Here is a 22308-nt window from a genome sequence, read left to right on the forward strand (position 1 = left end):
ATGACATCCCAAATTCTTCTCCTCCAGCTGCAATTCCAGGTCCGCTGATGTTCTGTCAGCTTGTCTGGCAGACATCAAGGTCTGGATGAGTGGCAACTTTCTGCAGCTGAATATTGTCAAGACAGAAACCATACTCCTTGATCCAACAATGTCTTCTCACCTGTTGCTCCGACCTCCTCAAGCTTCCCGTCTATCCCTCAGAAAACAACAACAACAAATTACATTTCTAAAACACCTTTCATGTCGCGAGGATGTCCCAAGATGCTGGACAGTCAGGGATTTGAACCTGTACATAACCTAGACATCAGGTTTGATCCACAACTATCCTTCCTACCACACATTCGGTCCCCGACCAAGACCGCTTGCCTCCACTTCCAACACGTTGCCCACCTCTGACCATACTCACACCCAACATAGCCGAAACCCTTCTCATGCATTCGTCACCTCTTGCATCGATTATTCCAATGCCTTTCTCGCCAGTCTCCCCATTTCCACCATTCACAAAATCCAACTAATTAAAAACTCTGCTGTCCATATCCTCACTCGTACCAAACTCCATACCTCTATCACACCAGTCTTTGCCAGGCTCTACTGGCTGCCCATCACAGAAAGGATTGCCTTACCACCTCCTTCCCTGTCTTCAGATCATGACTTAAGGTCTTCCTCTTTGACGGTGCCTTTGGCAACCTTCCCCCACTCCCTGGCTCAGTGTCAGGCTCCACCACTGTTAAGCATTCCAAGACACTATCCTGCGTGAAGAGCGCTTTATAAACGAAAGTTGTTGTTGTTTGCCACATTGTATATAGTCAATAAAAGTAATTCACAGCTGCAAACAATAACTGGAAATCTAGGACACGTCTGCTTTGAGGAGCTGCCATTTTCTTTAAGTAGTTTTCCCAGAGAAAATGATACATGCTTATAAGATTAGAAATCAGCAATCTGTATTAAATACTGATTAAAATGATTATAAATCTGCACTAATATCAATAATAGTATTAGCGTGCCAGTGAAGAGACAATATAATAGCCCTGCAAGACTGAGTCATGTTAGCATATGTAGCTCCCACGAGAGCTGACATTATAAAACTGCAGAGCACTGCTTCCAATCATTGTAAATGTAGAAATTGTACGTTAATAAATGAATAATAATATAATAAACTATCCCCCTCCAAAGCAGTAAATGAGTTGCTGGAATCAAGGAACAGCCATGGTCAGTCTTCATTATATATACAGTGAGGCTACTTCACATCAATTTATATTTATATAGCACCTTTCACAATGGGACAATGTCTCAAAGTGCCTTATAAAGACTGAGTAGGAGCCCAAGGTGAGAGAGAGCTGTGTGTGAGTGCTGGAGTTGAGGATGGGTCTTCTATACTGCAATACAATATAAATTGATATTTATATTGCATCTTTCATGTCTGGAGGACATCCCAAGGCCTGGACAGCCCTGCTTGGTACCCAAGTTGGCTGTGGGAGCTGAGGTACCCGGAGGCGTGGTCAAAGAGGTGGACCTTGAAGGAGGTGAAGGAATAGGCAAGGTGAAGATGAAGGATGGAGTTTCATAGATTGGAGGCAAATAGGCTGAAAGCTTGACTGCTGATTATCCATGCCGTTATGACAGTGATTCAGTGGGGTGGGGGCATGAAGTAGGATGGTGCTCGCTGACTAAAGGGAGTGGTCAGGTCAGTATGGTTTGAGGAGGTCACAAAGGTAGAATGGGGCAAGACCATGGAGGGATTTAAAGATGAGGGTGAGCATTTTGACGTGATCCACTGGGGGATGGGGAATCAGTGGAGCCAGGTGAGGATGGTGGTGATAGGCTTGCAGAGCTAAGTATGGGAAAGAACATGGGATGTGTAGAGTTCTGGATATCTGCAGCTTCTGTAGGGAAGAGTTGTATATTTTGGCAAGCAGAGTGTTGGTGTAGTCAAGCCTGGACATAATAAATGCATGGAGAAGGGTCTCAGTAGCCTGAGGGGAAAGGTAGTGACAGATGCAGGCAATGTTATGGAAGTGGTGCATAGGCAGTTCTTCAACCGTACCACTCTGTGATCTTGTGAACTCTGTTTCTTTGAAATAGATTGAAACAGGAAAGACAAAGAAGATGACACACGAGGAACGAGAGTGGAAGAAATAAAGTCAATTTTAGGCATTGCTAATGTTTTTGACAGTCTAAAGATAACTAGGATCAGCAGTGCTATGTGGATCAGCACAGACACGATGGGCCGAATGGCTTCCTTCTGTGCTGTATAATTCTATGATTTGTCTGCTGTGGGCAGAATCACTATTAATGATAGCCAAACCGACCCACTAAAGGTAGCTGAGCCAATGACCCACATGTTTTTGATAGTACGGCTGCTATAGAAACTCTGGTGATTGAAGAGAAGTTCAATTTTTGCTGAGGAGTATGTGTAATCTCTTCAGCCTGAAACTGACTTTGACAAACAACGACAAAAATTACAGGAGTGAAAAGACTTGGGTTTTGTTTTCATTGAGGAGGTCTGGCAATAAAACTCCAGAGCAGCGTGATTGAATATTAGCATTGAGTAAGTGGGAGGAAACACTAATCACTGTAAAATGAGCTAATAATAACAAACCCGGCTGGAAGCTGGTTCTGACAAACCATTTTTCAAATGCAGACCTGTTGATTCCTCAGCAAAGTCTCTCAGGCTGTATCTGCTGATTTTTTTTTTGCATTGTGCTTTTATATGTACTAGCATCTGGTTAAAGTTTTTATCTGCAGATGTGATCGGTGATTCAATTGCATCAGGTTAGATCATTTGACTGCAAACTATTTTGTTTAAAAGGATAATTATATGAAAAAGCGTTCACCAAATATTTTGGAGGGGGTGAGGGAACAAGAACCACAATCATAGAATCATAGAAACTTACAGAAGGAAGACATTCAGCCCATTGTGAAAGAGCTATCCAATTAGTCCCACTCCCCCGCTCTTTCCCCACAGCCTTGCAATTTTTTTCCTTTTCAAGAACCGATCCAATTCCCTTTTGAAAGCTGCTATCGAATCTGCTTCCACCGTCCTTTCAGGCAGTGCATTCCACATCATAACAACTCGCTCCGTAAAACAAATTCTCCTCATCTCCCCTCTGGTTCTTTTGCCAATTATCTCCATCACACCAGTTCTAGCCAGGCTCCATTGGCTCCCTTTTGCTGAACAGATTGATTTTAAGATCCTCACACTCATTTTCAAATCCCTTCATGCCCTGGCACCTCCCTACTTCATCCACCTGCTTATCCCCATATCCACTACCCGCTGCATCTGCTCAACTGGCTCCGGCCTTCTGCATGTCCCTCCTGCCCTCCATTCCACCATTGGTGGTCACGCTTTCAGCCCCGAAACTCTGGAACATTCTTCCTCTATCCCTCCGCTTTGCCCCTTCGCCATCTTCAGGTCATATCTGAAGACCTTCCAATTCAACCGTGTCTATGTTCACCTCCCTCCAGCTCAGAGTCGTGCTCCACCACTGCCAAACGCTCTGGCTTTGCATGAGGGGCGCTATATAAATGCAAGATGTTGTTGTTGCTTTTACCTTAAATCACAACAGTTGCTGTGTTTTCACCTTAATAGTAATAATAATCCTTGCATTTAGCCATTTCAAAGCACTTCATAGAGGTTTTGTATTATGTGTAGTGACTGTATTTGTCAGCAAACACGAAGACACTGGGGAATTAAGACTTTTGACGCCGTTTAAATTACCTTGTTATGTTGGGAAACTATTGATAATATCTGCTAAGCAGATTTTGCTAAATAAACTTTTTAAAGAAAAACTTAATACTGTACTTACCTATCCAATCATTTTTCTTTAAGATAATAATAATAATATGAATAATCCTTGAATTGATATAGCACCTTATCACATTTTTCAGTTCAGTGGCACAGGTTGGTTTCCGCAGCACTGAAAGCATTATTGCAAAGCAAATTAAATCCCCATAAGGAGGTGGGAGATTTTATTCTGTAATATGTTTGCAGCAGCAAACTTAATAGTGATTACACAGTCACAACCCATTCAGTACAACGGCTAAATCATTGCAAAGGTGAATTAGCTGCATCACAAGTGGTTAAGATGGAATAATTAATAGTGTAGTTTCTTTTAGAGGCTATTTTAACTCAGAAATAGAATCATTTTAAATTTTAATTCAAGGGCAATTTGAGAACACCAACATCATATTTGCTAGGTTTGTCTGAACTCCCAGTGGAGGCATATCATAGAAGAGTTTGTTCCAAGGGCAATACATGGAAGAAAATAATTAAAATCATAAGAGTGGGTGTAGAAATAAAAACTGGAATGTGGGAATCAGATTTCTTCCTTGCCTTGGATCCCGAAGGCGTTGAATTTTGTTGACAGACCAATAGCTCCGTGAGACTGCACCCAATTGGCTATTTGCCCTTGTGAGTTCAGAAAGCAAATGTTGGCAGGTATTTAATCACAAGCAAACTTGATTCTGTTGTCACCTTTGCACTTTTCATCCAGTGAGGTGGGGGTCACTGGATAGTATTCAGCATTACTGCTGATTTTACTCATCTCTAACCCAGAGGAGCTATGGCCAATTTTAGCTGCCCTTCTGGCCTTCAAGCTGAGATCAGTTAACTGCATATGTCAGGAATTGAACTACAACGTACTTTGCTGGTATGATTTAATCTAGCATCTTTACCCCACCAGGCGATCAGGGGAGTAGAATCATTTGTGTTCAATGTACCTTATTCAATATACTGTATTTATTCAATGAAAATTAATGACACTTTTAATTTGATGGCACAATAATAGGACTAACCCCGGATCTACTTTAGTTGAAATACTGCAGCGACTTAAGAGAGCTATAGTGGCAAGTGTGCTGTCCCTGGCATTTCTCAGAGCTAGTGTGATACAAATGGCATCTGTGCAAATTCAAGATTTTCCTCCCAATGCATCATTTTTACTTTCAATGCTTTATTCAGCAACTCCCGCAGGGATATTGCCATTAATAACATTTTCAAGGGCTATTAGCTGAGGAAAAGACTCTATTCTAAATTTAGAGCGAGTATTTTGTGTTTTTTAATGTATAACATTTTCAATGAGTTCAATTCATATGCATTGGTTCTATTTGTAGAGTTTTGCAAAATTGTCCGAAAATGTATTTTCTTTTGTAAATATTTAATGCAATTTGTAGTATTAGTTACAAGTAATGTCATGTAACTGCAAAGAAAACACATTAATCATAAAAGTTTTGTCAAGGCTTGGTATAATTTTTCACTAAATGTGTCAAACTTTCTTCTAAGATTCAAGAAAGGTGTGATTTGAGATCCATTAGTCTTTCACTCTTGGTTAGGAAGCACAATTCCTTTCTGCAACATAAACAGATCCATTGACTATCAACCAAACAAAAATATGCCTGGCAGCCAGACTTGTTAGTATTGCTGCCAGTTAAATAGAAACCTGATCTTGTCAACTGTGCCAAAACCACGTTCCAAGATCACCTATCGAATTTAGATTTGATCAGGACCTGTGCAAACTTTTTAAGTGCCTGAGAACAACAAAAAAGGGGTTTTACCAGAATTACAAGAAACTTTCAAATGTAGTCTGTAAATATACTCTTCATTTTGCTCATCAAATTTTATCCCACTTCTCTTAAAGGTGCTGATTCATGCAAAGGCAGGGATCCACAGTGCCTAGCTGGCACTTCATTCAATTTGCTGAGTCTCGGTGACAAGTAGCTCTCCACGCCTGAGAAGCATCTACAGCTCCTCAAACACTAGTTAGTAGATCATACAATACAAAATTACATTTGTAAAGCAGCTTTTACGTTGAGAGGATGTCCCAGAGCACTGGACAGTCAGGGATTAGGACCCGAGCGGGGTGGGTGGGGGTTTGGGATCAGGGAGGGTGGAGGGCAGAGTGGGCAGGAGGGTGGCCGAAGGCACAGAATGAGGAGGGTCTTGAGGCATGCCTTGAAGGAGGCAAGGAAGGGAGTGAGGCAAAGTGAATATGGGATGCAGTTCCAGAGGGTGGGGAGAGAAAGGCTGAAGACCCAACCGCCGATTGTGGGCTGGGCGGGGTACACGGAGCAGGCCGGAGCCTGCTGAGCGGAGGGAGCAGACAGGTTGATAAGAGGTTAACAGGTTGGAGAGGTAGGAGGGGGCAAGGCCACGGAGGACCTTGAAGGTGAGGACGAGAATTTTGAACTCGATCCTCTGAGGGATGGGGAACCAGTGGAGCCGGGCGAGGGTGGGTGTGATGGAATCATGGAGCCTGGTGCATGAGAGGACATGAGCTGCAGAGTTCTGGATGATCTGCAGCTTGTGGAGGGAAGAGTTAGGAAGGCCAACAAGCAGGGCATTGGCATAGTTGAGCCTGGTTGTAATGAAGGCATGTATAAGAGTTTCGGTGGCCTGAGGGGTGAGGCAAATCTCCACTTAGACATGGGGTCAACTTCCACATGTATACGGATGACACCCAACTCTAACTCTCTGCCTCCATCCTCAACTCCAAGACAACTGCTGTCCTGACAGAATGTCTGTCAGACATCAAGTCTGGGTGAGAGCTAACTATCTACAGTTTAATGACAACAAGACCGAGGCTCTCCTGATTGCCTCACGCCAGCACCTCAGCATCTGAGGCACTGGCAGCATCAACATCCAATGATGCACACTCCACCTCACCAGGCAAGTCAGGAACCTGGGAGTCTTGTTGACCCTCAACTGTTCTTTCTTCGCCATATATCAGACCCGCTCTGCCTTCCCCCACCTCCGCAAAATTGCCCGACTCTGCCACTGCCTCACCCCTCAGGCCGCCGAAACTCTCATAAATGCATTTGTCACCTCAAAGCTCGACTACAGAAACTCCCTCTTTGTCGGCCTCTCCAACTCTTCCCTCCACAGGCTGCAGATCATCCAGAAATCTGCAGCCCGGGTCCTCTCCCGCACCAGGCTCCGTTACATCATCCTCGCCCAAGTTCACTGGCTTCCCATCACACATTGGATACAGTTCAAGATTCTGGTCCTCACCTTCAAAACCCTCCATGGCAGTGCTCCCCCCTCCCACCTCTGCGACCTCCTAACCCCATACCATCCTGCTTGCTCCCTCCGTTCAGCGGGCTCCGGCGTGCTTCATGTCCCCTCCCTTGCCTCCTTCAAGAGTTCGGATGAGAGCCAAACAAGACAATAAACTTCTGCACTGGGTGCATAAGGTTTGCTCATATCATCTAAGATGACACTCCAGTGTAACGCTAGGGATGTGTTGTATTGTCAGAAGTGCCATCCTTTGGGTGAGACATTAAACCGAGGTTCTGTCTGCCTGTTGAGATGGATGTTAAGGATCTCATGGCACTATTCGAAAAGAGAGAGTGGGTATGAGGGGAAGCGGATGGAATTCTCCTGGTGTTAAACCCTTGTTCTTGCGTTCAAGGCCCTCCACGGTCTTGCTCCCCCACTACCTTTCCAACCACATAACCCCATATCAGTCTGTCTGCTCCCTCCGCTCTGAGGACACCAGCATGCTTCAGGTCCCCGCACTTCCCACGCCAACATTGGCAATCGGGCATTCAGCATCTCTGCCCCACATTCTGTAACTCTATCCTGCAATCTCTCCGCCTTACCTCCTTTATTGCCTTCTTCAAGTCCCAAGTCTTCCTCTTCAACCGTGCCTTCAGCCACGCTCCCACCCCCACCTCTCCTGCCCTCCTCCCCTTTTGATCCCAACTCCCAGCTCAGGTCCAAAACCGATTCTCCAGCGCCCTGGGATGTCTTTCCGACGTGAAAGAAGATATACAAGTGTAATTTGGGGTTGTTGTTGTTGTCCTACTCAACAATTTCCCAAAATAAAACTGGTCACTCACTTCATAGTTGTTTGTGTGATATTGCTGTGCACAAATTGGTTGTAGCATTTGCCCACAGTAGATATATCATGTGTAGAGCTTTAGGATGTCCTTCTGACATGAAAGGCACTATACCAAATGCAAGGATTATTAATATAATATATAATATCCCTTAATAGCCTTACCTTCCAAATGTCTTGTTTATCTAGCTCCGTGGAGAAAAGTCTGTGAAATGTGATTACAGGATCTGCCTATCAACTAATAAAATGGTGTAATAGAGTCCATGGTTCTTAACGTTCCTATGTTTTTATTGAGCTTCGATAGAAAATAAGGAGTTTCCAGGCTTGGGGAGCACAGCTCTGCTGGTTTGAATCAGTGGGCTCTGTTTAATGGATCTTATTTGTGAGACATTCTAAATGCATGAACAGTATTGGAAAAATTAGCTCTTTAGTACTTGAAAATAGACAAGGTGCTCATATTATTCATTGTCCTGGAGATAGCCAAAAAACACAATATTTAACGGGCATTATTTTAACTCTGAGGATCACAAAACACAAGTCTTTGGAAGAGTATACTCTGAAATCTCATACTCTATTTATTCTATATATATATATGGACTGTAATCTGAACTGTTGCACTGAACCTGTTCCACTGTGTGATGCTGCAAAAGAAGGTTTCGGAAGTTCAAGCTAATTATACTGGCTACAGTAAAAAATTCACAAATTTCATGCCAGATGAATGGATTATTGCTTAATTCATTCTGGGCACGTAATTCTGCACCTAAAACAGCTTCCAGTTAATACTGCAGCTGCACAGTGACCAAACAAGATAGAGACCAACACATCAACTCGTTCTGCTTGTTCTGACCTTGTCCATATTGAAAACTAGCCACAGTGCTCATTCAGTATTTTGGGAACCAGAGGCTCAAAGTTTCTCATTGTTTTAACTTTAAAACCACTGCCTTAAAATGTAAAAGCATGCAGAGTTTGAGGAAACAAGGAAGGTTGTTCTTTTAAAGAACTGCAGAAAGCCAGCTTCCAAGTTAAGACAATGTATTTTATTCCAAAATTCTGTACCATCTTAAATCTTAAGTTAATGGTCTAATGGTCTTAAGGCTAAGTCTAGGAGAAATGTTGGGCTTTTGAGATGTTACAGTTTTCAAAATGCATATTAACAGTGGTATAATTGTAAACACTCACATTTTCTATTGAGAAGCAATACAAATTTATATTTATATGGCACCTTTCACGTCGGGAGGACATCTTATATCGCTTACAATCTGGATGAAGATCAGGTCAGGCTTGAAGGACNTTTTTTTGGTCAGCCAGATGTCTGACACACGTGGAAACCCAGAGGGTCACACAATGCTTTACGTAGCAGATTGTTCCAGGCACATGTTGGTAAGAGAAAGTTTGGTGTACCCAGAGTGTGCGTTGGGGTACCTATTAATTCTTTGGCTTTCAGGATTAACAGGAGCTGAATGGAACAAAGCCCTATCCTCAGTGACTGAATCTGCCTCTCCAATCATTGCCGCTGAGTCAGGGTGGCTGGTCTGTTATCAGCAGCGCAAAGGACAGTTGGTCATTTGACACCGAAAAACTGAATGTTCCTATTTTCCTAAGGATCAAGAGTCAGAGCATAGTACTCCAACAAGTTTGAAGGATAGAGCAGAAAGATAGGAGATAAGATGAGAAATGATAAGGGGACACTGAGCTTGGTTTTCAAAAGCACAATGATTGTTGGAGGAAGGAAGACTGCCAGAGGTGGATTGCCAGTCAAGTAATATTTTCAGTGTGCCATATGGTATTTCTGCTCCCGCACAAATCTCACACGATACATTTTTACAGCAGGTAGGATTGATGAAGCAGAGATGCCACCAGATCACTGGGAATTTCACAGTTTACAAGACTGCCTAATTGATTTGCTGGATTCTGGCCAATGCTCCTTTAAAAGAACTTTCTCCTAATGAAAAAATCAGGTGTTTTAATCCGAGAGTGTAATACGATCCAGAAAAGTCAGGGGCCATTTTTGTCACAATGATGTTGCACAGAAAGGACATAGTGTTTTTCAACACGAATCACAATACCGTACCATATTTATAAGCAAAAGCCTGTCAGAAAGACGGTATTGGCCAACTAAATAAAGGTTTTCCAGTGAGTTAAGTGCATATTTGCAATTTTCAAAATGATGTTTTTTTAAAATTCTGATGGAAGCAATATTTTTGATTTTTAAACAAAGCTCACTGTATGCCTATACAGTACAGCTGATTTAGCAGTTAAGATAACATTGCCAAAAGTCAATCATTGAATTTAACCTGAATTCCCTTAAACTGCAAGTTGCAATCAGACCAGATTTCATAAAACTACTTTGTTCGTACACTAGAATTTTTTCCCCAAGTCTCTACGTGCCATTTACAATACTGCTGACTTATGATGTCTAGATTTGTCCATCCACTACTGTTTATAGCAACGCAAAAAGGTATCCCTGTCCACAATTCAAAATGGCAATGCAGCCTGGTAATTCATTCCGCTGATCATCATTGCAGCTGCTAGTTATGTCTTTCATTAAAGCAAAGGACATTTCAACCCTGCTAGCAACAGCAAACACCTCTGCTGTTTACATGATTGAGATTTCCATTATGTAAGAAAGTTAAGTACAGTGTTTATTGTGTATGTAGACAGAGAAGGAAAAGCTATGTCACAGGGAATAAATTACAATACAATGCTGCATAATACACTTCATGGCATGTTTTTTGGAATCAGAGTGCACAGCTTCATTTTTTTTGCATCATTTTAGCCACATGCTGATTTCTATAATGTAAACTACTCTTTTTTGGCAAAAGTTGTTATTTTTGGCAAAGCAAAAGAATATATACATCACCGAATGCAAAGATTCGAAACATACATTTTGCTCTGAAAGAAAATTGATTTGAGTAACACTGAGGCGCTGGTTTGGCAACAAGCCACATTATTCGTAAAAGTGCTTATATTGTGTCCACTAAGGAAATTATTGGTCACACTTGATGTTGTCCTTATACTGGCATTGCCTGTGCAGTCAATACTACCATTAAGTGAGCAGTGATGGAAGCAGAGAAGTGAATATGCAGCTCAACAACTTGCACTTATATAGTGCTGTTCTGTAGGACTTATCAACAACAATGACAACTTGCATTTATATAGCACCCTCCATGCAGTGTAACGTCTCAGAGCGATTAACAGTGGCAGAGCCTGAGTCTGAGCCGGGGGGCAAGGGGGGAGGGGGAGGTGACCCCTACCTAAGCATGGTCGAAAAGGAAGGTTTTCAGACGTGACTTGAAAAAGAGGAGAGAGGGGGAAAGCAGAGGGTTTGAGGGAGATTTTTCCAGAGTTTTGGGGTATAGTGGCTGAATGCGCGACCTCCAATGGTGAAGCGGAGGGTGCAAGGGACGAGCAGGAGGCCGGTGCCAGTCAAGCGGAAGCGCGGAGTGGTGGATTGGGGAGTGAGGAGGTTGGAGAGGTGCTAGCAACAGCAAATGCCTCTGCTGGTGAGCAAAATACTGCAGATGCTGGAAATCTGAAACAAAAACAGAAGCCGCTGGGAAGTCGGACCCGAAACGACTCACTTTCCTTTCTCCATAGATGCTGCCTGAGCTGCTTGCATTCTCAGCGACTTGCTTTTGTTTCAAATTACGATACAATGCTGCATAACGCACCTCGTGGCATGGTTTCTAGAATCAGAGTACCCAGCTTCATTTTTTGTTGCTTTATTTTAGCCACATGCTGATTCCTGTAATGTAAACCACTTTTTTTTTGGCAAAAGTAGTTTTTTTGGCTTAAAACTTAAAAAATAAAAACTGATATAAAAGTTATTCACGTCCCAGTTTCCCCCTCCACCCTTCCCTCCTTTTCCAGTGTTTGTTTCCATCACTGTAAGCGGTCCGAGACATTATTCTACATAAAGTGCACTATATAAATGTAGTTGTTATTGTTATATGGACCACTTGTACCCCTGTAAGAGAAGGGGTAGCACAGCTCCATGCGTTCTTTCCAATGTATGGGTCTTCTACTGATTATTATAATGATTGAAAATAACTAACCACACTATTTTTTTCCATAGACCGCTGAAAAACTGCTCCTGTGCATTCCATAGTAAAGGCACAAGCTTGATAGATTTACATTTTCTCCATTTTGGCAGCTGTTTGGCAGGTTATTGGCTTTTCACAAAACAAAAAAAACTCAAAAACTAAGTATTCTGCTAATGGACAGTTAAATGCCATAATTCATGAGCTGGAAATTCAATGCGGTGAACTTGACTTCTCAGATATCACATTAAGAATACAATCAGGTGGTGCGCATGGGGGACGAGGACCCCATACCATGGCTCATTCAATAAGGTAAATATCACATGGGTGAAAAATTGACCTCAAATTGAAAGTGTTGTACATAACGAGTAGCAAGGAGATAATTGATCTCATGGTTCAGATGGCATTTAGAAAGGGATTTAGCTTTGTTCACAGTATATACTGTGATGTGATCTGGACCCTTTGATTATATAGCTGCCTTATAATTACTACCAGGGATTCATTATTAGCTATTTAATTTTAATGACTTTTGAAATTATGTATATGCAGGAGCTTCTGGCATGTTACAATTTACCATGACTAAATATTTCAAGCATACAATTATAGTCTGTATGCGTAATAACATCTTGTACAAGAAAGGAATGGAAATAACAGAATTCTTGTACCGAGCGATGAACTACACTCATACACTTACCATTTTAATGGCTATCTTTGTGGTGAAACAAATTTTCATGAAGAGGATATGTTACCCAACCATTATCAATTGGCTCATGTTAATTGTTTTCTCTCACACAGAACTATCTTTCAAAATTATGTATCCTTGTTCAACACTATATACTTCTCAGTCAGATGGTAAGAATTGCTTGAAGCTAAGATCAATTCAATTACCATATGACTTGAAGTTGTCAAATCGTATCCTGATGTTTATTCCATCAGTGCTCCAGCTGTGATGGAGTACTGATGGAATTCTGTTTCTCTGCAACTCTGGAGCTTCAAAACAGATATTAAAGGGAAACACCACAGGGTCCTTCATTTATATGTGAGGAACATTACCTTTCAGCTGGAGCAGCAGGTCTGGACTAAACTAAGATTAAAACATCTACGTGCTTCAATGGGAATGTGTCACATATTTTTGCAATAAACCGATTAATTGGACTTTTGACACGTTCAATAGTACGCCTGCATATTGCCTCCAGGACTTTACAGAATTTATGAATTCCAGCAGGTAATTTCACAAGTTTCTCAAATAAACAGCTGCCACTTCATACCTTCAATGGCTCTACTCTTAATCCTCTTCAGCTAATAACATCCTTAGCCTTATTGTCTCCTCTTTCAAGTGAAATGCTCAAATCTAAAGAGACCTCTAAGGAGTGGTTTCCTCATTTTTGCCAATATCTATTTTCCTTTCAATATATTAACTCTCTCTCTCTCGAGCCCAAATTAATCCAAGAATGTTGTCTCCATGCATGGGGATATTCTTCCAGCATCTCATCATCAGACAGGTGATTCTACCTTACCTTTAATCTCCATCCTCATTCTGTCACCTTTTATTTCAACATACATTCTTTCAAAGACAGTGTCCTTCTTATCTTCCTCAGTCTCCTCCTCCTCGTATAATTAAAAGATTTTTAATCATCCCGGTGGGTGGCATAATCCCCGTTACTCTTTATAATTATTGTGCTTGCAACATCTTTCGGGGTGGGGGGGGGGGGGCAGTAAGCAATATTTCTTTGGGGGCTGAGCTGGTTCTAAGGTGACATGCCTAGCAATGGTATATTGGAATTGAATTGAATCGATCCTCTCTGCCAGTCTGTCATTTGGTTCCTGAGTGAGGCAGGCGCACAGTACTTCAGGGCACTGCTGATAACTGTATCAGCCTGGCTTATTAGTAGGACTTGGTGGAGCTGGGATTCTTCCTATTGAGCTCTTGTTATTCCTGCAGGCCATAGCCCAAACATAGGGTGGCCCCAGCTGATGAACAACAACAACAAGATTCCATTTATAGAGCGCCTTTCAAGTCAGGAGGAAGTCCCAAGGCACTGTACAGTTGGGTCAGGACCCGAGCAGGGGGGAAATGGTCAGGGTGAGGGGAGGGAAGGGAGGGAGCGAGTAGGGGGTAGAGAGTCGAGAGGGGAGCCGAAGGCTCGGTCAAAGAGAAAGGTCTTGAGACTGGCCTTGAAGGAGGAAAGGGAGGAGGCGGCGAAGGCACTGGGGGATAGAGTTCCAAAGCCCATGGGCTGAGAGGCTGAAGGCCCGGCCACCGATGGTAGGGCGGTTGGGGCGGGGGATGTGGAGCAGACCGGAGCCAGAGGAACGGAGGGTACTGGTAAGTAGGTAGGGGGATAGTAGGTCAGAGAGGAAGGAGGGAGCAAGGCTGTGAATGGCCTTGTAGGTGAGGATGAGGATCTTGAAATCGATCCATGGGGGGTGGGGAGCCAGTGGAGGTGAGCGAGCACCTACTCTTGCCCCCATCACTTCCCGCACTGTCTCCTACTCCCGCTCCTCCCCCTGGTATACCACCCACCTCCGCTCACTGAATGCAGGTGCGGGCTGCTGAGCGCACCTTTGTCAAATCCGGCTTAACGGTCCACCGACAAATCTGGCTGGACCTCCTCAAAATTTACCGCTCCACTCTAGCCTCGGCCAAGTCGTCCTTCTACTCCAGGATAATCCTGGAGGCGAAGAACAACCCCAGGCTACTGTTTTCCACCACATCCCGACTCCTCCGTCCCCCCGCCACCCCACGCAGGTCATCTCCTCCAACCTTCACTGCGAGGAGATGCTGGATTTCCTTGAATCCAAGATCAAGGGAATCCGCTCCGTGGTCACTTCCCCTCCAACTTCCACCCACCACCCACCCTTCCCTCCCACACTCCGACTCCTACCCATCCTCCCCTACACACCTTCGTACCCGTTTCCCCACCCTCTGTCACTGAACTCATCCTATCCCTAAAACCAACCACCTGCTCCCTTGACCCCATCCCCACTCCACTCCTCATCTCCCAGCTCCATTTTCTTGCCCCACACATCACTGACATCATAAACCTGTCCCTCTCCTCTGGCTCTGTCCCCATTCCATTAAAAACTGCCATCATCACGCCCACCCTGAAAAAATCCTCCCTTGATGCGTCGCAGCTATCAAGCTACCGGCCCATCTCCAACCTCCCCTTTCTCTCCAAGGTCTTGGAAAGAGTTGTCGCCTCCCAACTGCGCTCTTTCCTCTCCACCCATTCTCTTTTTGAACCCCTTCAGTCAGGTTTCCGTGCTGCTCATAGCACAGAAACTGCCCTGGTCAAGGTCACCAATGATATCCTGACCATCTGTGACCAGGGCTCCCTCTGTCTCCTCGTCCTCCTCGACCTATCGGCAGCATTCGATACGGTCGACCACGCTATCCTACTCCACCGCTTGTCCTCCCACCTCAACCTTCAAGGCCCTGTCCTTGAGTGGTTTAAGTCGTACCTCTCCCACCATCTTCACTTTGTCTCCACGAATGTTTTTTCCTCCGGTCCCCGCACTATCTCGTGTGGTGTCCCTCAGGGCTCTGTCCTCGGTCCCCTCCTCTTCACCCTCTATATGCTCCCCCTCGGTGACATCATCCGCAAACATGGGGTTAACTTCCACATGTATGCGGATGACACCCAACTCTACCTTTCCTCCTCTACTCTCAACTCACGACCACCGATGTCCTGACAGCCTGCCTGTCCGACATCGAGTCCTGGACGAGAGACAACTTTCTTCAGCTCAACGTGCGAAAAACCGAGGCCCTCCTGATTGGCTCACGTCAGCGCCTCCGCACCTCAGGCGCTGACACCATCAGCATCCAAGGCTGCACTCTCCACCTCTCAAAGCCAGTCAGGAACCTCGGCGTTTTGTTCGACCCTGAGCTGTCCTTTCTCCCTCACATCCGCACCACAACTGGCACCGCCTTCCATCACCTCCGGAATATCGCCAGATTACGGCACTACCTCACCCCTCACGCTGCTGAAACCCTGGTTCACGCCTTTGTCACCTCAAGGCTGGACTATGGGAACTCTCTCCTCGCCGGCCTTCCCGGCACCTCCCTCCACAAGCTGCAGGTCATTCAGAACTCTGCAGCTCGTGTACTGTCCCGCACCAGGCTTCGGGACCACATCACTCCCACCCTCGCTCGCCTCCACTGGCTCCCCATCCCCCAGAGGATTGATTTCAAGATCCTCATCCTCACCTACAAGGCCATTCACGGCCTTGCTCCCTCCTACCTCTCCAACCTACTATCCCCCTACCTACCTGCCCGTACCCTCCGTTCCTCTGGCTCCGGTCTGCTCCACGTCCCCCGCCCCAACCGCCCTACTATCGGTGGTCGGGCCTTCAGCCTCTCAGCCCCGAGGCTCTGGAACTCCATCCCCCAGTGCCTTCGCCTTGCTTCCTCCCTTTCCTCCTTCAAGGCCGGTCTCAAAACCTTTCTCTTTGACCATGCCTTCAGCTCCCCTCTCGACTCTCTTCCTCCTCCTCGCTCCCTCCCTTCCCTCCCCTCACCCTGACCATTTCCCCCCTCCTCTCTCCCTCCCTTCCCTCCCCTCACCCTGACCATTTCCCCCCTGCTTGGGTCATGACCCAACTGTGCAGCGCCTTGGGACGTCCTCCTGACGTGAAAGGCGCTCTATAAATGGAATCTTGTTGTTGTTGTTGTTGTTGATGTGGTCGCGAAGCCTGGTGCGGGACAGTACACGAGCTGCCCATGAATGGAGACAACATTCTTGGATTAATTTGCAAGCAGCAGGCAAGCTTGCCAGTGTTAAGAGTTTTTTATCTGGTTTAACTTCAACAGTAGCCCAAAGCAAGCTCTGGGTTTCCAAGCCTTGGTTGGTGCCAACCTGTGTATAAACTCTCTGGGGTTACATAAAATGAGTGTGTCCCTCTGGAAAAAGAGTTTTCACATCAGAGCAGACACACAGAAACAATACTTGGAACCCTCAGATTTGTTTGGTGATTTTTAAGCATGGTGATCGGTTTCCATATGTGTCAAACACCTGGCTTAACAAATACAGCAAGGGAATTGCTCCTTCAACCAGATTCTCAATCCAGACATATATATACATGTATATATATAAATACACACATGTACATATATAAATAAATCTGTTCAGATTAATTTTGTCTTGATGGAATGCTCTCTGGTTCTTCAGAAGCCTCTCCATTAGAAGACAGATGTATTTGCCTGTCACTGGATAATCGTTAGACCTAATTTAGAAACCATATTAGAAACCTTAATCGGTACTAATAATGTATGAAAGGAAAAGCTTGCATGTTAATAAATCATTTCACAAGCTAAAACATTTTTGCATTCATTTATCCAGTCATCAATGTAACAGTACCGTTAATAAATATAGTTAAGTGGGATTGCAGATGTCTGACTCAATGCAGAAATTCTCCCATGGAGATCAGAAGGCAATCAAACAGTTAGGGAGCCTTTTGAAGTGACAACTAAATTCCTGCTTGTGTTTAATAATGTAAAGTACACTAACACCGGGATTAAAATACTTGCTGTTCAATCACACCTTCTCTAATAAAGAACTTAAACTATACAACTTTGCAATAACATGAGGCTTATTGTGACACATGTTTTCATCAGGTCACCAGGCTGTTGAAGGGAGGGAAGTGCTTTAGGTTGTCTGTCCTGAAGAGTACTATTTCTCATTTGAAGAATATCTTATCACTCAATTTCTACCATCTGACAGCTTGTACTTATATTGTTTCAATAGCTTTAATTTCTTAATGGGATTTGAAATACTCAGAGGAATGTGCCATTTTTACTTGGTTATGTGATACAACCACTGTATTAACCATTTTTCCCAAATGTACTAATATTATAATTTTAATTATTTATAGGGCTCACTTGTTGAGCAAATTGCTCATCAATACGCAGTCTACTCTATCTGAGAATATGTATAAGAATATGTCTGCTCTATCTGTGACCTGGGCTTCCTCTGCTTCCTCGTCCTCCTGCATCTCTCTGCCGTGTTCGACAGTCGATCACGCCATGCGCCTCCACCACCTCTCCTCTCTCATCCATCTTAGTGAGACTGCACTCGCATGGTTCAAGTTCTAGTTAACCAGCCTCCTCCATTTCATCTCAGAAAATGGTTTCTTCTCTCACCCCCATCCGGTCACCTGTGGGGTGCCCCAGGGCTCCATCCTTGGCCCTCTACTTTTCCTTATCTGTATGCTCCCTCTGGGCGATCTCATCTGCAGACGCAGCGTAAACTTCCACATGTATGCGGGTGACACACAAACCTACTTTGCCTCCTTCAGCACCAACTCCAGGTCTGCCGATGTTCTATCAGCTTGTCTGGCAGACATCAGGGTCTAGATGAATGCCAAGTTCCTGCAGCTGAATGTGGACAAGATGGAAGCCATACTTCTTGGCTCCCGTCAACATCTTCACTCCTGTGGATCTGAACTTCTCAATCTCCCTGGGCCCTCCCTCACGTTCGCTGAACCAGTGCGCAATCTAGGCATCTGGTTCAACCCCCAGCTGTCCTTCCTCCCCCACATCCTTCCATCTCCGCCACATTCCCCGCTTCCGACCGTACCTTCCCCAAAAGCAGCTGAAACCCTTGTGCATGAGTTTGTCACCTCCCGCCTGGACTACTCAAACGCACTCCTCCCCAGCTCCACTATTCAAAAGATCCAGCTCATTCAGAACTCTGCTGCCTTCATACTGACTCGGACCAAACTCCGTATCCACATCTCATCAGTTCTGGTTAGGCTCCACTGGCTCCCCATCATTGAACGAATCGACTTCAAGATCCTCACACTCGTGTTCAAATCCTTTCACTCTCTGGCACTTCCCTACCTCTCCGACCTCCTCACTCCCCAATCCACCACCAGGCACCTTTGCTTGACTGGCACCGAACTCCTGCTCAACCCTCGCACCCTCTGCCCCACCATTGCAGGTCGCGCTTTCAGCCACTACACCCTGAAACTCTGTAACACTCTCACTCAATCCCTCCGCCTTGCCCCCTCTTTCCCCTTTTTCAAGTCCCGTCTGAAAACCTTCCTTTTTGACTGTGCTTATGGCCACCTCTCCCCCACCAGCTCGGAGTCAGGCTCCGCCACTATTAAGTACTCTGAGACACTACCCTGCGTGGAGGGCGCTATACAAGTGAAATTGTTGTTGTCTAAGTGATTTGAATCTGTATGAAACTAAGAAAGAGAGAGACTAGATCTCACAGAACCAACACTAAATCTCAAAAGCACTGATTTATTGCGATCTTGACAGGCTGCAAAATACAACAGATGTTGATATAAATCTATGACATCAATCAAAGTTACTGTATGTCACAGGCATAACTAATGAAAACCATTACTTAGAAAACTACTCTGAAACAGATGGCATTAAAAGGTTTTCAACAATCACTGTGAAACAACTCAATTGATCATGAGCTGATTTCTGTATCAGAGTGGAAATGCTGAACAGGGCGTACTCTCTCCTACAGCCGTTATGCCTCCACTCTCTGGAAATTCAGCCTGGACTCCCAGTGACTTGCTCCCTCCCTCCCCTCATTCAAGGCCCATCAAACGTGCTTCTTTGAATGTGCTTTCAGTCATCCTTCCCGTCCCCCATTCTCCTCAGCTCTCACCCCCAGTTCAGATGCCTGGTTAACAGTGCCAAATGCTTTGTAAATTGCACAGTACAGTATAGTATTATGTGTGCTACAATTGTCTAACAACTAACTGTATGGGATGCAGAATATTTTCAACTCTCAACCTACCTTTTCATTCCAGTTCCAGACTGCTCTGTGCCTATTGTTATTGCAAACATATAGCGGAGATGATCTCAGTATAATTGTTGAAAGCATGTTCAGAGATACTTTTGCCCAATGAGGAGAGGTTAGAGTGAGGTCCCATCTGTCTGTTCTTCAAGTGGATACTAACCATCGCATTAAAGATCATTCTAAGAGAGAAGAGAGTTTCTCCCAATATCCTGGATGATAATCTTTCAGATCAAGGCTATGGTAGCTAGGCTTTGAATGTTGTGTTTGCCTACAAAAACAATTACCACTTGAAAATAATTACTGGTTTGTGATATTTAGATGCAATAAGGTATTATAAAAGTACTCAGCTATAATAATGCAATTTTGTTTTGATCAGCCAGGTGTCTGACAGATGCAAAACAAACAGAGTTCCGTGCACCCCATCTATAAGAGATTAGGGGGATGCGTGGAACTCTCTATTTGGTTTGCACACCCGGATGACCCCAAACAAATGTTTTTCTTTCTGCTATAAATTTTGGAAACAGAATTATGCACACAGCAGTCTGTAGCAGAATGAACAGGTGGGTTTGTTGTTGTTGCTGGAAGTATTTAGTAGGATCACTGGAAACAAAGTTATATGTTCTTCTGTTATAGAAGACAAAATAACAGCAACAACTTGTACTTGTGTAACACAGTTAAATGTCTCAAAATGCTATACAAACAGATTGGGATCCAACCAGGGTGAGAGAATGGGTGGTGGTGGGGGGGGAAGACATGGAGTAAGACAAATATGGCCAAAGGTGCAGTCAAAAAGGTAACTTTTTTTAAAAAAAAATGAAGCAGAAATGGGAGAATGATAGGCGGAGGGATTTAGTGAGAGTGCGGCAGAGAACATCGCAACTTATGTGAAGGCTTGTCCAGCGATGGTGGGGTGGATGGTCAGGAGTTGTGAAATGCAGCAGAGCAGAGGGAGTGGAGGGGACAGTAGGATGGCAGGGGATCACAGATGTCAGGTGGGGCCAGGGGTGTTCTTCCACAAAATGAGCTTTTCCCAAAGAATCAGCACAATATTGCATCCAAAATATTATTCCATTTGTAGAGTTATTGGGAAGGATCCAATGAATAATGTGGAGGAGAGAAAGAACTTGTTCTTCTAGAGCTGCTGGTAAATTTACCATCCACAAATGACAGTATAATATTCCCCATTGGCATGTAAATGTGCGGACTTCTGTTGTGTCCGTTTATCATAGGAATTACCAGTGATTCACATATGTGTCATTAACATAGTCCCTCCTCCCTCCCTCACCACCCCCATAACGAAAGGCTTTTATTCTCTTTCAGTTTGTATTGAAAAAAGATACAAGGCACAGAAAATGGTAACAACAGATATTCATCCCATCAAGTTGTCTTGTTGACAGCCTTCCAAAGACCACCTGTGTAGTTTATTACAAATATGCATCGATAACAATTAAACATTCAAAAAAAATTGGGAGGAAGAGAAGAGATTTTCCCATTAATTATTTTTCCACTGACACCTTCAGCAGTAGTCATGCATCGGGCAGGTACATAAACGATGGCACCACATAACAAAATAAAATACTGAGTTTATCATAATTATCATAATATCATAATTATTACCAATCATGACAGTGCTAATAGTGTTGATAGAATTCTGGTGTAATTCAACTTTTTTTAAAAAAACAACTGTGCTCAATATTCATCATTTCAAGTGGCTTCACTACATAATGTCCAGCCTTACTTCATGGCAAAAAAAAACTCCAAATATTTCAATCAACAGGCTTAGAGGTTGCTCAATTCCATATTTGGAACATTTTTGCAGAAACACAGAAGTAATGTGGGAGAAGATAGGTGCTTTGATCAATCTTTTATATGTGACATTTGGACAAAACACTGATTCGACATCAAATGCACCAAGCATTACATTTTTAGTCAATTAACTGTTTCAAATTAAAAGTGGGCTCAGGATGGAGAGCTTTAACATAAGGTTAAACTAAGGTTAAACATAAGAGTAATGTAGGCCCTTGTGAAAACATTAAATGTTCATTCTTAGGTAACATCCAATATCTGTCATTTTGCTAATTTTGTTGAAGACTCCTGATTCTGAGGATTGAGAAATATCCCATAAGATTTATTTTTATTCATCAGGGTCCTTTAAAAAATAAACATGATTGTGAAAGAATTAAATACAGCAGTAAATTTTAAAGTGGAACAAAACGTCACACACAGCTGTGCTGATTACATTTTTGTAATGTTCAGCTCTCAATCATAAACACAATAGCCCTTATTCAATATTTCAGCAAATACTGTCTTCCCAATTACAGCATGTTTAAAAATTAGCACAGATCAGGTCTTATTACATTTTCTGTTGTTTCATAGACTCCTCATTCCGTATTTCCTGGTTTATTCCCCAGTAAATCGAGGTGGCCGTTTCTCTTTAAAGGCAGTAAGACCTTCAATCCTATCCTTTGTCGGAATCACCTGCAATTTTAAAATACAGTGAATTCAGTCTCAGTGGAAAGTGAGACAAGATTGCAGGAGATGTATTGGGAAGGTGAAAGAAGAAAAAGGTGGTTTAGGGAACTGAAAAGGTTCATACAGATACAGATAGGAAAACTACAAAACTAAGTCTAAATTGACATAAATTGATTATTGAGTATAATGTCGGATTCTGGGCAG

General features: G+C 43.7%; 1 protein-coding gene across 1 annotated transcript in view; it reads right to left on the bottom strand.

Annotated features, from left to right (window-relative positions):
- Nucleotides 1-20983: 20983 nt before the first annotated feature.
- Nucleotides 20984-22308, bottom strand: part of auh (AU RNA binding protein/enoyl-CoA hydratase) — a 135756-nt gene continuing 134431 nt past the window's right edge. Inside the window, exon 10 of the mRNA XM_007900031.2 lies at nucleotides 20984-22110. Coding sequence (XP_007898222.2) covers nucleotides 22033-22110 — 78 coding nt within the window. The 3' untranslated portion in view covers nucleotides 20984-22032. The remainder of the gene's footprint in view (nucleotides 22111-22308) is intronic.

This window comes from Callorhinchus milii, unplaced genomic scaffold, assembly GCF_018977255.1.
Source record: "Callorhinchus milii isolate IMCB2004 unplaced genomic scaffold, IMCB_Cmil_1.0 Scaffold32, whole genome shotgun sequence".
Taxonomy (NCBI): domain Eukaryota; kingdom Metazoa; phylum Chordata; class Chondrichthyes; order Chimaeriformes; family Callorhinchidae; genus Callorhinchus; species Callorhinchus milii.